Source organism: Pseudonaja textilis, chromosome 4 (assembly GCF_049901715.1).
Source record: "Pseudonaja textilis isolate UNSWEBS1 chromosome 4, rPseTex1.2, whole genome shotgun sequence".
NCBI classification, from domain to species: Eukaryota; Metazoa; Chordata; class Lepidosauria; order Squamata; family Elapidae; genus Pseudonaja; species Pseudonaja textilis.
This window is the reverse complement of record NC_141993.1, coordinates 92,407,499-92,420,943: the sequence shown is the minus strand read 5'-3', so window position 1 is coordinate 92,420,943 and position 13,445 is coordinate 92,407,499. Positions and strand designations below refer to the sequence as shown.

General features: G+C 48.8%; 1 protein-coding gene across 1 annotated transcript in view; it reads left to right on the top strand.

Annotated features, from left to right (window-relative positions):
• The first annotated feature begins 529 nt into the window (after positions 1-529).
• The window catches only part of CLDN1 (claudin 1), a 35,129-nt gene continuing 22,213 nt past the window's right edge, over positions 530-13,445 (top strand). The window contains exon 1 of the mRNA XM_087933730.1: positions 530-1,026. Within this exon, the coding sequence (XP_087789856.1) occupies positions 804-1,026 (223 nt within the window). The 5' untranslated portion in view covers positions 530-803. The remainder of the gene's footprint in view (positions 1,027-13,445) is intronic.

The window sequence follows — 13,445 nt, the reverse complement described above, 5'->3', positions numbered from 1 at the left end:
TGGTCTAGATGACCTCCAAGGTCCCTTCCAACTCTGATTATCTGTTATATAACTGTCTAGAATTGTAGGGACTGACATAAATAATAAATAATGGATTTTCCCTGAACTGGAACATGATGCAGGAGGCGTCTCCTCAGCCCATTTCAACATTGCGATACGTCCTCTCTCACCCGAAGGTTCTACTCTACCTGTGCAGGTGAGTCACCTGTGGCCAGGTAGGGAACAGGCTGCATTCCCGAAGGGAGGCATCAACCTTAAAACGACGAGTCAATTGCTGTAAATTCGACCAGTTCAGCGTACATTTCTGCGACAAGTTGCCTTCGTGCAAAGCTAGGAAGCCAAACCCCCCCCCTCCAAATACTTGGAAAAATAATGCTTAAAAATGCTCTCCTTGGTATTAATAATAACAAGGGGGGGGGAGAGGATGTGACCCAGATGTGCTGGCAGAGGGAGGGGGACTTTCCGTGAAATGGCCAAGTGAAACCACCAGGGGGCGCTGGAAAGGCGCTTGGTTTAAAAGGCAGGGCAGATGTTGGGAGCTTCACTCCCAGTTCTGAACCCGGCCGTGAGCTCTGGAGAAACTTCTGGATTACCAAAGACCCAGAGGACGCCAGAAGAAGAAGAAGGAGGAGGAGGAGAAGGAGAAGAAGAAGAAGAAGAAGAAGAAGAGCCTCCTTTGCCAGCACAGTCTCTCCGCTTTGAAGAACCGAGCCGGGTTTGCTCCACGCTCCTCCTCCAGCACCATCCATCTCTCTCTCTCTCTCTCTCAGTCCAGCTGTGCATCGTTGCATTGTTGAAGCAGGATGGCTAATGGCGGCCTCCAGATGTTGGGCTTTGTCCTGGCTTTCATCGGCTGGATTGGCATCGTGGTCAGCACGGCCATGCCCCAGTGGAAGATCTCCTCCTATGCGGGGGACAATATTGTGACTGCCCAAGCCATCTATGAAGGCCTCTGGATGTCCTGCGTCATGCAGAGCACAGGGCAGATGCAATGCAAGGTGTATGACTCCCTTCTCAAGTTGCAAGGTAAGTGTCTCTCGGGACATCTTTTTATTTCGTTTTTAATTTTTACAACAAATAACAACGAATAAAAACTATCTTTCAATTATACAGAGTGTCATCCAGGTACATATATATTGCGCACATAATAATATTTGTATGCCTTTAAGTTTACAGCCACCTTGTATTCCAGTCAGCGTTAGATATCATGGTGTATCATTATTACACTGTCGTTAAATTTTTAGTTCAATTTCAAACTATTCTTAAAAGCAAATCCCAACGTTCACTAAATTATATCCCTGCTGGAAGTGAGGTTTGTGAAGTTGGATGGACTGCGCGAACGGGGAACGTCGTGAGAACCAAAACATCTTTGTATGAGTGAATTTGCACTTATTTGTTTGTTCGGCCGCTGCAGATGATAGAAACTCTGGACGTATGGTTTGGGAAGCCTGATGCACGGTTCTGCACATTGTGTGAACGTAGAAGGAGCTTTTTGTTTTGCTGTGCGAGATATTATTTTGCATTCAGTGGGCAGGGATCCCAAAACACACATCAGAGAGGTGCTTTCTTGTTATATCTTGTTATATCTGTTATACATGCAAGACGTGGGAAACAAGACATGGTTATAAAGAAAGACACTGTGTGCTTATGAGTTTCTATGAATCTCTAAGGAAAGTCTCAATCATCCAGGACATAGTTGGCCCAAAGCTGTTTTTTTTCCCCAAAAAGCCAAATGGAGTTTCTTAGTTTTTTTCTTTTCTTGTTTTGAAAACATTTCTCTTCGCATCCAAGAAGTTTCTTTAGTTCTTCAGACCGTCTGGGTACAGAACTAAAGAAACTTCTCGTATGAGAAGAGAAACATTTTCAAGGAATAATCCAAGAAACTCCAATTGCTTTTTCAGGGGGCGGCGGAAAAAAGCACCTTTTGGGTTATGAAGTGATTCCCAAGAGTTTGAACTTCTGCCTGACAGCCTCTTTTGCGTTAAGCGGACCTTACTTCAAATCCACGAAGGTGGCAGCAGGCAGGGTTAGCTACAGACGCGGAACCAATCAATATAAATCAATAACTTTTTTTTTAAAAAAAGAAGGCGGCCGGATAGGGTGAGCAGGGAGAAAGGCTTGGATAAACTTTACTCGGAAAGGGAGGTCGTGAACTGGAATTTGAAATTCGGACGCTCGATTTGGAGACTCAAACAAAAAAAACCCAAACTGAACAAGGAAATTCGACCTTTTTTCCCCCGCCCACAAGGGACTAGGTGAGAGTTTGATGCTGCCTGGTTGGTGTTGGATCAAACAGCGCATTTGTGATTCGGTCCTACGTGTTATTTTAATTATTTTAATTTTTAAATACTCTGTGGTGTGATTGTGATGTGGTGTTTGGGGCGCTGTGCTGGAGTAGCTTTCAAATTTCATTGTATTCGTGGAATGCAGTGACAATAAAGATATTCTATTCTATTCTATTCTCCAATATCTATTCTATTCTATTCTATTCTATTCTATTCTATTCTATTCTATTCTCCAATATCTATTCTGTTCTATTCTATTCTATTCTATTCTATTCTGTTCTATTCTAAGAGGGTGAGGAGGAAAGCACAATTGTGATCTTGGCTTATGGTGGGGGCAGCTGATAAGTTGCTCCCCAAAAAGGAACAGAGAAGAATAGTTTTTCGCTCTTGGAGTTCAAATGAGCCCCATCTTGGCAATTCTGAGATGCGTCGAGTGGTGGGTAGGGAATTCTGGGAATCGAAGGTCACACCTTAAAACTATTGTTTTATTTGTGTATTGTCTTTATTATTGTTTTTTTTTTTGAAAATGACTCTTGGAGGCAACACATTAACACACCTTCTTCCTCCTATTTTCCCCATACCAACAACCCTGTGAGGAGGGCTGGGATAAGAAAGAGAGGGGCTGGTCCCAAATCATCCAATCAGCTTTCATGCCTAAGGCGGAACTAGAACTCACAGCCTCCTGGTGATTGGCCCAAAGTCACCCAATTGGCTTTCATGCCTAAGGCAGAACTAGAACTCACAGCCTCCTGGTGATTGGCCCAAAGTCACCCAATTGGCTTTCATGCCTAAGGCAGGACTAGAACTCACAGCCTCCTGGTGATTGGCCCAAAGTCACCCAATTGGCTTTCATGCCTGAATTGGGACTAGAACTCACTGTCACCAATGATTGGCCCAAAGTCATCCAGCCACCTTTCATGCCTAAGGCGGAACTAGAACTCACAGCCTCCTGGTGATTGGCCCAAAGTCACCCAATTGGCTTTCAAGCCTGAATTGGGACTAGAACTCACTGTCACCAATGATTGGCCCAAAGACACCCAGCCACCTTTCATGCCTAAGGCGGAACTAGAACTCACAGCCTCCTGGTGATTGGCCCAAAGACACCCAATTGGCTTTCATGCCTGAATTGGGACGAGAACTCACTGTCACCAATGATTGGCCCAAAGTCATCCAGCCACCTTTCATGCCTAAGGCAGAACTAGAACTCACAGCCTCCTGGTGATTGGCCCAAAGTCACCCAGCTGGCTTTCATGTCTAAGGCAGGATTTGAATCCATGGTCTCTTGTCTACCCGGAGATTCCTGGGAGTTGTAGTTCACACCTCTCTAACCCTGCCAAGTTTGGGAAACATGGGATTAACCAAAACACGGCCTCCCTGAGGAGGGAGAACTTACAAATCCAGCATATTTTGCCTCGTAGACATTGAAAGTTAACGCTGAGATCAGTTCAGTTCTGAGATTTTTTTTTTCACTCTCTTGCTTTAAAGCAGGTTTGTAGGTTTTATATTGCTTGCATTCTTTTTTTTTTCTTCCTCTCCTTCTGATATTTGGAAATAAGCCGTGTGCCATTTTTGGTGCCTTCTCCAAATAGCTTTGTAAAATCTTCCAGAACACCTACCTTTCTGAGTGGGTTAAAAAAGGATAAATAAATCACCAACCTACAGAGCAAATTACAAGGCAGGTGCTCAAAAGCAGACATGAGAGGTGCTATTTAAGTTCCTTATTCCAATGTATTATTATTTTTTTCCCTGTATTATTATTATTTTTTCCGGAGGGACAAAGGATAAATATGGCCTTGGAGAACATTTTATTCATAAATAATCTAAGGAGGCACTGAGTAGATTGACTTAGAAAGGGATTTGCTTTGCCAGGGAGCACAGATATTTAGCAAGGAGGTTGTGACTGAACCAGCAAAAGATCGGATTTCTGTTTGCAGCTGAATTCGATTCCGTGGCTTCCTTGCGGGACTCGACTGGGTTTGTGTGTGCGCAGATGCCCACAAGTCCCATCTTGAGTCGCAGTGGCCAGGAAAGCAGTGGATTCAGCAAAGGGAAAGGGTGGTTCTTACGCTTATCATCAGCTCGGGAAGGGTCCTGGGAGATCATGTAGTCCACCACCACCCCGCCTGCCATACAAACCACGGGTAGGAGGTCCCGGTGGCCCTTGGATTAGCTTCAAGTCAAAACATCGCCTACTCACAATTTGGTCACACCCGCCTTGATGCTTCACTGTTAAAACAAGGAGAGAGCCAAAACAATTGTGTGTCTCAATGCCGGCAACTTTCAGAGGGGTGGACTCGATCTCCCAGAATTCCCTGGGCCAGCCGGGGAATTCTGGGAAGATGGCATCCACCCCTCTGAAAGCTGTCGCGATTGAGAAACTGTAAGTTAGACCCTGCTGTTAGCACCTTGCCTGGAAGTTCGGAAGCCCCAAGTCTTGGAAAGGCGCTCTGCGCATGTTCAGAGGCTCCCTCTTCCCTCCCTTCCTTGCTCCAACACTGAGCTTTAAAACAGTTGAGGATGCCGGACCTCCTTCTCCTGTTCCTGGTTAGGGAAACCCGGACCTCTGAATTCTGCACCCCAAAACTTCCTGAGTGGGCGATGCAGCGAATGCACTCTGCGCATGACCAGAGGCACGGCTGGTGAGAGACTCAGAGAACCAACCACACTTTTGCAGAAAGTCCAGCCAAGTTTTTCTGGGACTCTTGAGCAAGGGGTGGTGTTGCCAGGCTGATTCATATCAGCGGGAGCCTCTTTGGGTTGGGTGTCACCCCAAATTTAGTCTCAGGAAGAACCTGTCCTGCATGGCGGCCCCTCCCTCGTGGTGCAGGCACACCCTGACAGCTCCTGAGATTGGGAACCAGTCTGGATTTGAACCCTTTCCCCGGCGGTGGGACAAGGACACTCTGGAGGTGTCTGGTGGAGTGGAGAACGCCCACCGCCTCTCCCTCTTTCTCCCACCTGCTGAACGTTATTCCAAAGGCATTTTTTAAATTATTTTATTTTTTTACCCTTTTAAAGATATCAACCTGTTAGGTTTTTAATGCTTGAATGCAGGAAGCTGCTCGGAGTTGTTTGCCGTGAGGCAGGCAGGGAATAAATTCAATAACTAACTGACATAATTCTAATAACAATCCACAAATTTATATTGTATTGTAATCTTCTGTTAAATCGATCTGTCAATAGCAATAGCACTTAGATTTTATAGTGCTTTACAGCCCTGTCAAAGCGGTTTACAGAGTCAGCCTCTTGTCCCCCAATAATCTGGGTCCTCATTTTACCCACCTCGGAAGGATGGAAGGCTCTTAGTCCACCTTGAGCTGGGATGGATGGATGGGAGGGAGGGAAGGAAGTAGGGAAGGAAGGAGAGAAGGATGGAAGGAAAGAAGGGAGGAAGGATGGAAGGCTGAGTCCACCTTGAGCCTGGTGGGATTCGAACTGCCAAATTGCAGTAGGAGTAGATTGCAATACTGCACCCGAACCACTGCGCCACCGAGGTCCGATATATTAAGCACTGTAAATATGATTGTTAATATATTATTTCTAGTAAAAGGAGTGATATTAAGAATACAGAGATTGACACAAAAATATCATACTGAAATACCAAATAATCAAGAATGATAATTTAACAAAATATGCATATTAATATCAATTTTATTTATTTTATTTTATTATTTTATTTTATTTTATTTATGAAACTTACACGCCACCAACTTGCTGTAATTGTCGAAGAATCCATTGCTGGACTTTACAAGGTGGAAGTTATTTAAGTTTAATGTTTGGCTCATTTTAAAAAAAAAATCACACAGAATTAATTTTGAGGTCTGTTAAAAATGCCCCCAGTGTTCTCAACCATCCCGATTCTCCCCATAGGAGGAATTTTTATACCCTAAAACACCAGGAACCTCTGGCTCAGCAGATGCCGGACAACCCTTTGAACCTGGTCCCCCAAATAATCCGATTTCCGGGTTTCCTTACTCCCGAACAATCATCGGATCGAAGGTTTTCCCCAACCCATTTATCCGACCGGAGGAGAGGATTTCTCCTTGGCCAACCTGTATGAATCCATCCAGGTGAGCTTCTGGTTTGGGCACAAAACGTGCCCAAACAATCTGCCCAGGTAGGAGGGAAGGAATACGCGGAATATTTTGGCAACCAGGTCAGAAAAGGCGGGTGAGTGGGTAGACTGGATCGCCTTCCATCTACACCGGGAGTCCCTGGGGCAGAATGGGCAGCTCTGGCTCCCTCTCAGAGACCAATCAGGAGCTCCTATGCACTCCATTGCCCCGCCCAGTCTCCGCCCCCTTTTTCACTAGCAGTTCCTTGATCCATCTTCTAGCCCCTCCCAGTCTCCACCCCTTTTTCCAATCGTTCCTTTCTCCATCCTAGGCCCCCACCCAGTCTCCGCCCCTTTTTTCAGGAACAAGAGTTCCTATATCCATCGCATGGCCCCGCCCAGTCCCCGCCCCCTTTTTTTACAGAGCTACTTTACATTTCATGGTCCTGCCCAGTCTCCGCCCCTTTTCCAGGGAGCTCCTCCTTGATCCATCCAATAGCTCCGCCCAGTCTTTATTTCCTTTCCAGGCTGAGGAATTCTGGGAATTGAAGTTCCCCAAGTCTTCAAAGTTGCCAAGATCGGACACCCCGTTGTCCTTCCTAGTCTCCGCCCTTTTATAAGAGGAGGAGCTTTTTTCTAATCTATGGTCCTGCCCCTTTTCCCAAGAGCTCCTTTATCCATCCCATGGCCCCACCCCTTTCTCCATCCAGTCTCCACCCCTTTTTAAGAGAAGGAGCTGACTGGGGAATTCAGGGAGTTGGAAGTCCACAAGTCTTAAAGGTGCCCAGATTGGATTTGCTCTGTGTTGTAAAAGGCTGCCTCTCTTCCTTCACCAGGATAAGTAAAGAACTAGTAGGCCCATTGATGTTACTCCTCCGTCTGGCTTTATATTAATCTGAATCTGGAAACTCAGAAAATGAGTTTAATCAGAACCCCAGCAGGACGTGGGATGGGTTTGAACCTACCCATCAACTGAAGAGTCCTGGAGGACCACATTTGAAGTTGGCATTGCTGCTTGATGGGTTTGGTCTTCCTCTAGTACAGTGTTGTGGTTAGCCGGCAGCAGGCGCGGACGGCTGAGGAGAGCGAGGACTCAGATGAGGGGCCAGGACCATCAAGGAGTGGACTGCTGCCTTCAGAGATTGGGGGGGGGCTGGCAGCAGCGATGAGGAGATCCCCGAGGAGCCTGTGCCAAGTGTGTGTGTGTGTACCAAGGATTGCTCGGAGGAAAGAACAGTTACAACAGCACAGGCGACTCGGGAGTAAGGCTGCAAGGTAATAGCCCCTCCTTCAAGAGGATAAAAGCCAGCTGTGAAACGAACATACTTTGCAGAAGGCAAAGACGTTTTGAAACTCAGCCTCGTGGACATTCCAGTATCCTGAGTTTGTATTTGAAGATTCTTGCATTGCGAATTATTTCCTGTCTGTTACCTTTTGGCAAGTCTCGCACAGTTTGGCGAGGTTTGTGCTTATCACAGCTAATTATTTTGCAAAGCATTACAAGGTTTCTGTTCTCTTGAGATTGTGTTTGATTTGTTGGGAAAAGGGTGTGGGTCATAAACCCTGCAACATGAAGATTTGTGGACTTTCAACTCCCAGAATTCCCTGACACTAATGCATTCCTTTCGATGTGTTTTGCCCCATGGTGGCCTGCTTACTCTCTTTAATCCTTTCTGCTGCAATCCCTCCGCTCTAGGAGAAAAGAAATAGGCCTGGGTGGCTGGGGAAATTCTCGGAGTTGGAACTCCACAAGTCTCCCCAACCTTTTTTGTGCCACGGCCCAGTACCGGCATCACAAAATGATCCGCGGCCCGGTACCGGCATCAGCACGCATGACAAGGCAAGGCGAGACGAGTGACCGGCCAGCCAGCTGTCCCCCGCTTCTCCCCGCCACCTTCAACTCCTCCTTTGTGCCTTTGTCGATGGGCTTCAGGACGGCTTTGGGACGGTCGCTCGGCTCGCCTTGCCTTGGGTGCAGAAGGAATCCTCGCGCCTTAGTTTTGTTTTAAGCCCCCCCTCTTCGATGAAACTAAGGCGCGAGGATTCCTTCAGGACCCAAACGCCGCTTTCCAACCGGAAAAGCTCACCCGGAAGCACTTTCTCGTCAAACAAGATGGCGGCGCCTAGCAAACTGGCGGCCCGGTAGGAAATGTTCCACGGACCAGTACCGGTCTGCGCCCCGGTGGTTGGGTACCCCTGCTCTAGGGGGTCTTTTGGAGGTGGCTAGACATATTCTGGGCTTCTTCGTGGTGTGGTCTGCTTGGGTCAAGGGTTTGCGAGCGCACCCACAAGCAGAGGAATAGCACCGAGTGGAGACTTGTGCCAGGTGTGAATTGCAACTAGATGTCCGTCAGTGCGCCAGCTCCAAATCGCTCCGCCAACGTTTCTCTTCCTTTGCTTCCTGCAAGAGTCTCGTGCTTTCATGCACGCTGTGTGAAGTTAGACATGTCTTGGCTTGCTCCTGGGAAGCAAAAACCTCGTCCCTTCTTCTCCCGCAGTTCCTATCGCTGGAATTGTAGCTCTTGCCAAGGCTCCCCAGCCAGACCTCGGTTGGTTCCAAACCGTCCCCTAGAACCTCTGCTCCATTCCTTCTGCATCACCCCAGAAGTCCACCTCTCTTCTGGGGTCCTTCAAACCCTCTTGGAGATGGAGGCCGCCATGCCGTTGTGGTTCTGGGCCTCTCCTTCCTCCCGTTTGCTCGTGGGAAGCCCCTCAAAGGTCTCTCCTGTTATGAAAGAAGAGCAAGGGAGCGTCACAAACACGGGCGCCCCCTTTTAGGGGTTGGATTGCAAAGCCCATCATCCTGCAGAAAGGCATCGGCGGGGAAGGTCAAAGAAGCCCAGGCTGTGAGGGTTCCATGGAAGGTGGACTTTCAAAGGCATGGTCGCACTCGGAGTTGTTGGGAACTGGACAGGAGATACATTAAAGTCTTCCTCTTGATCATCTTGAGGATTTTATGAGACCTCGCCATTCCAGGGACACCCCAGTTCAGGGGTGGGATTCTACTGGTTCAGCCTGGTTTGGGCGAACTGGTAGTTCTGAGGATCAGCTGTGAACGAACCAGTTCGCTCTGACAACCGGCTGTTGGGCGCACCTGTTTGCCCGGCTGTAATCTGTGTGTCAACCCATAAAACATTCTTAGGCCTGTTTTAGTAGGTGACATAAAAACAGGCAAGAGGAGAAAGGAAGGAAATATCCTGAGCGCTCGGTCATGTGATCACCAGGGGGAGGAGCCAACCGTCAGAAGTTTGGATCCGGGTCGTAAATCTCCGGTCGTAAGTTTGAAGACTCCCTAAGTTTGAGTGGTCATAAGTTCAGGACCACCTGTAGAGTGGGTCGTCTTCGAACTGCGACCGCAATGGAGGGCAACATTTGTGTTGCGCTAAATGAGACATGGCCCCGTTTTATGAGCTTTTTCACCCCAGTTGTTAAGTGAGTAGCCACGGTCGTTAAGTGAATCCAGCTTCCCCGTTGACTTTGTTCATCAGAAGGTCACCAAAAGGGAACCGACTGTTATAACTATGAGTCCGTGGCCAAGCACCCGAGTTTTGATCACGTGAGCCTGGAGAAGCCACAACTGTCAAGGCCTGTTTTAGGAGTTGCCATTTTAAAAAAAATAAAACGGGAGAGGAAGGAAATCTGGAAGTGCAGCGCAGCAGTTTGAAAGCGGAAGTCCATTCCAACTCTTCTCTTTAAAAGATTGTAACTAAACTACCGGTGCTTTTGCCTGCAAATATATTTAATTGGAGAACGAGATGGATGACACCCAGCCCGTGAAGGTGCCCAGTTGGAGAATCTGATATATGACAAACCCAGGTGGGAGGGTCAAAGGGGGCTGTAAATGACGTATGCCACAGTTGGCTTCATACAAGGCAGGGCAAGCGTGTCACCTCTAATGAATCCTTTGCAGTTTTTTGAAGTTTGGCTCGAGAATCATGATTTAATTAGGGCGATTGCTGGAATCCTGACACGGTGCTTTATATCCTAGTTTTCATTTTAAAACAAGTTTGCGTTTCATTATGTTTAACGAAGCCAGAACAGGTAAATGGGCTGAGTTAGGACGGGATCAGGTTCGGATCAGGCAACCAAAACAGGGGTGGGGCTTCTGGGGGTTCGCAGGGGGGGTTGGGGGTGCCCCCTAGCTAAGATTCTGCGCAGTTCAGAGAACCCACAAATCCCACTCTTGGCTGGCTCTGCCCCGCCCACCCCACCCCTTCCCAGGAGTCCCCACCTGGCCCATTTTGAATGCAGGTGAGTGCAGGGTGTGCCCAGAGGCCCAAGGTGAAAAACGGGCCTCCTGCAAGTTCTGGAAGGCCGGAAATGGGCCCGTTTCTGGCTTTCAGAGACCCTCCGGAGGCCGTTTTCACCCTCCCAGAATCTCGAGGAAAGCCTCCGGAGTCCGGGGAGGGAGAAAATGACCCCCCCCGCCTTGGTGCAGGAGGCTGACTAGGCCACGCCCACCATCGGCACGCCCACCCAGCAACCAGGCAGAGAACCCGCTGCTAACCTTTTTGAAGGAAAACCCTTGAACCAAAACCACGAATATACAAATATTACCCTGATTATAGTCAGAGAATCTTGCAAGCGCGACAGAGTTTCCTCCCTCCCCTGCCGGTCCGTTCAGGATTAGGGAGGGTTCCTTTCTCCAATTCCCTTCCTGTTTTGAACTCAGATGTCTTTGATCGAGGCTGTTCTCAAGTCTGTGATTCCTCCTCCGGTCCCCCAAGGTTATTCTCACAGCCCCTGACAAGGTCCACCTAACCTGTTTATAGCCTGATCAGGCAAATTCTTAGCAGAAATATTCACACTGTGCGCTAAACGTAGGTGGGGTAAGTCATGAAACATCTGCAAGGAAAACACCCAAGGTCAGAGAGCACCAAGGACTCCATTGTTGAAATCATCATCATCTTGTTGTTGTTGTTGTTGTTGTTGTTGTTGTTCTTCTTCTTCTTCTTCTTCTTCTTCTTCTTCTTCTTCTTCTTCTTCTTCTTCTTCTTCTTCTTCTTCTTCTTCTTCTTCTTTTTCTTCCTCTTCCTCTTCCTCTTCCTCTTCTCCTCCTTCTCCTCCTCCTCCTCCTCCTTCTTCTTCTCCCTCCTCCTCCTCCCCTCGTCCTCCTGCTCCTCCTCCTGCTCCTCCTCCTGCTCCTGCTTCTCCTGCTTCTCCTGCCTTCCTGCTCCTCTTCTTCTCCTCCTTTCTCCTCCTCTTCTTCCTCCTCCTCCTTCTTCTCCTCCTCCTACTCCTCCTGCTCCTCCTGCTCCTCCTCTTTCTCCTCCTCTTCTTCCTCCTCCTCCTCCTCCTCTTCTTCTCCTCCTCTTCCTCCTGCTCCTCTCCTGCTGCTCCTCCTCTGCTCCTGCTGCTCCTCTCCTCCTCCTCCTCCTCTCTCCTCCTCTTCTCCTCCTCCTCTTCTTCTCTTCTTCTTCTTCTTCTCTTCTTCTTCTTCTTCTTCTTCTTCTTCTTCTTCTCCTCCTCCCTCCTCCTCTTCTTTTCTTCCTCCTTCTCCTTCTCCTCCTCTTCTCCTCCTCCTCCTCTTCTCCTCTCCTCTTCTCCTCCTCTCTTCTCCTCTCCTCCTCCTCCTCCTCCTCCTCCTCCTCCTCCTCCTCCTCTCTCCTCCTCCTCCTCCTCCTCCTCCTCCTCCTCCTCCTCCTCCTCCTCCTCCTCCCCCATGCAAATCCCACTCACTTCTAGCATTGATGGTGTTAACTAGTTGGGTCATGAAACATCTGCAGGAAAACCACCAAGGTCAGAGAGCACCAGGGACCCCATAATCGTTGCCCCCCTCCCCCGCTCATCCTCCTCCCTTCTAACACTGATGATGTTCCCTAGTTGGCTCATGAAACGTCTGCAAGAAAACCACCAAGCTCAGAGGGCACCAAGGACCTCTCCGTTCAACCCTGAGCTAAGATGCCCTTCTACCAGGACCACCTACAAAATAGTGAAGGAAGGAGAGTTTATTATTTCAGCAGCGTAGCACATCCTCCCAATTCAGATAGAACATCTCAAGAGTTGGGGGCCGATGTCCCGAGGCTCTGAGGACTCCTGGATGACTCTAACTGGGAGTTGGATCTTGGGTGATGATGCCCAGCCGGGGGGCTGATCTCCCCCTAACCAATTTGGCTGCTCTTCTCTCCCTCTGGGATGGTACAGAAGAGTCCTGCATCCAGTTTTGGTCACCAAACTATTAAAAAGATGTTGAGACTCTGGAAAGAGTGCAGAGAAGAGCAACCAGGACGATTAGGAGACTGGAGACTAAAACATACGACGGACGGTTGCAGGAACTGGGCCTGGCCAGTCTAGGTAAGAGAAGGACCAGGGGAGACAGGAGAGCATCTTCCAATATTTGAGGGGGCTGCCCCAGAGAATGTGTGCAGAGAAGAGCAACCAGGATGATGAGGGGACAGGAGAGACTAAAACATATGAAGAACAGTTGAAGGAACTGGGCCTGGCTAGTCTGAGGGAAGAGAAGGACCAGGGGAGACTGGAGAGCATCTTCCAATATTGGAGGGGCTGCCCCAGAGAGGAGGAGGAAGGGGGTCAAGCTATTCTCCAAAGCACCCGAAGGCCAGACAAGGAACAATGGATGGAAACTGAACAAGGGAAGATTCAACCTGGAAATAAGGAGAAACTTTTTGACAGTGAGAACAATCCACCCATGGAACAGAAGTTGCCCTCAGAAGTTGTGGGAGCTTCATCCCTGGAGGCTTTCAGGAAGAGACTGGACTGCCCTCAGTCAGAAATGGTGTGGGGTCTCCCGCTTGGGTGGGGGGGTTGGACTAGATGCCCTCCAAGGTCCCTTCCAACTCTGACGATCTGTTCCATCTGTTAACCTGGTGTCTTCCCAAGACTGTTCTGCCTCTTCTTGGCACCCACTGGACTGTGCATTGTTGTTCCCGGAATCCTGTTTTGGAGGAACATGAGGAGGGCGCGGTCTTTGCACATTCCGTTTTGCAATAGCTGCACCCTCTCACCCGGTTCCACAAACAGCCAGCCAGCCAAGGAGAAGAGACAGCTGCCGCTCCGTCAGGAATGCGCCCTCACACGGCTCTTGCAAGGGCGGAGAAGAGGGTGCAGCTGGGAACCGTCCCGTGGGACCAGCTACCCCCTTCCGA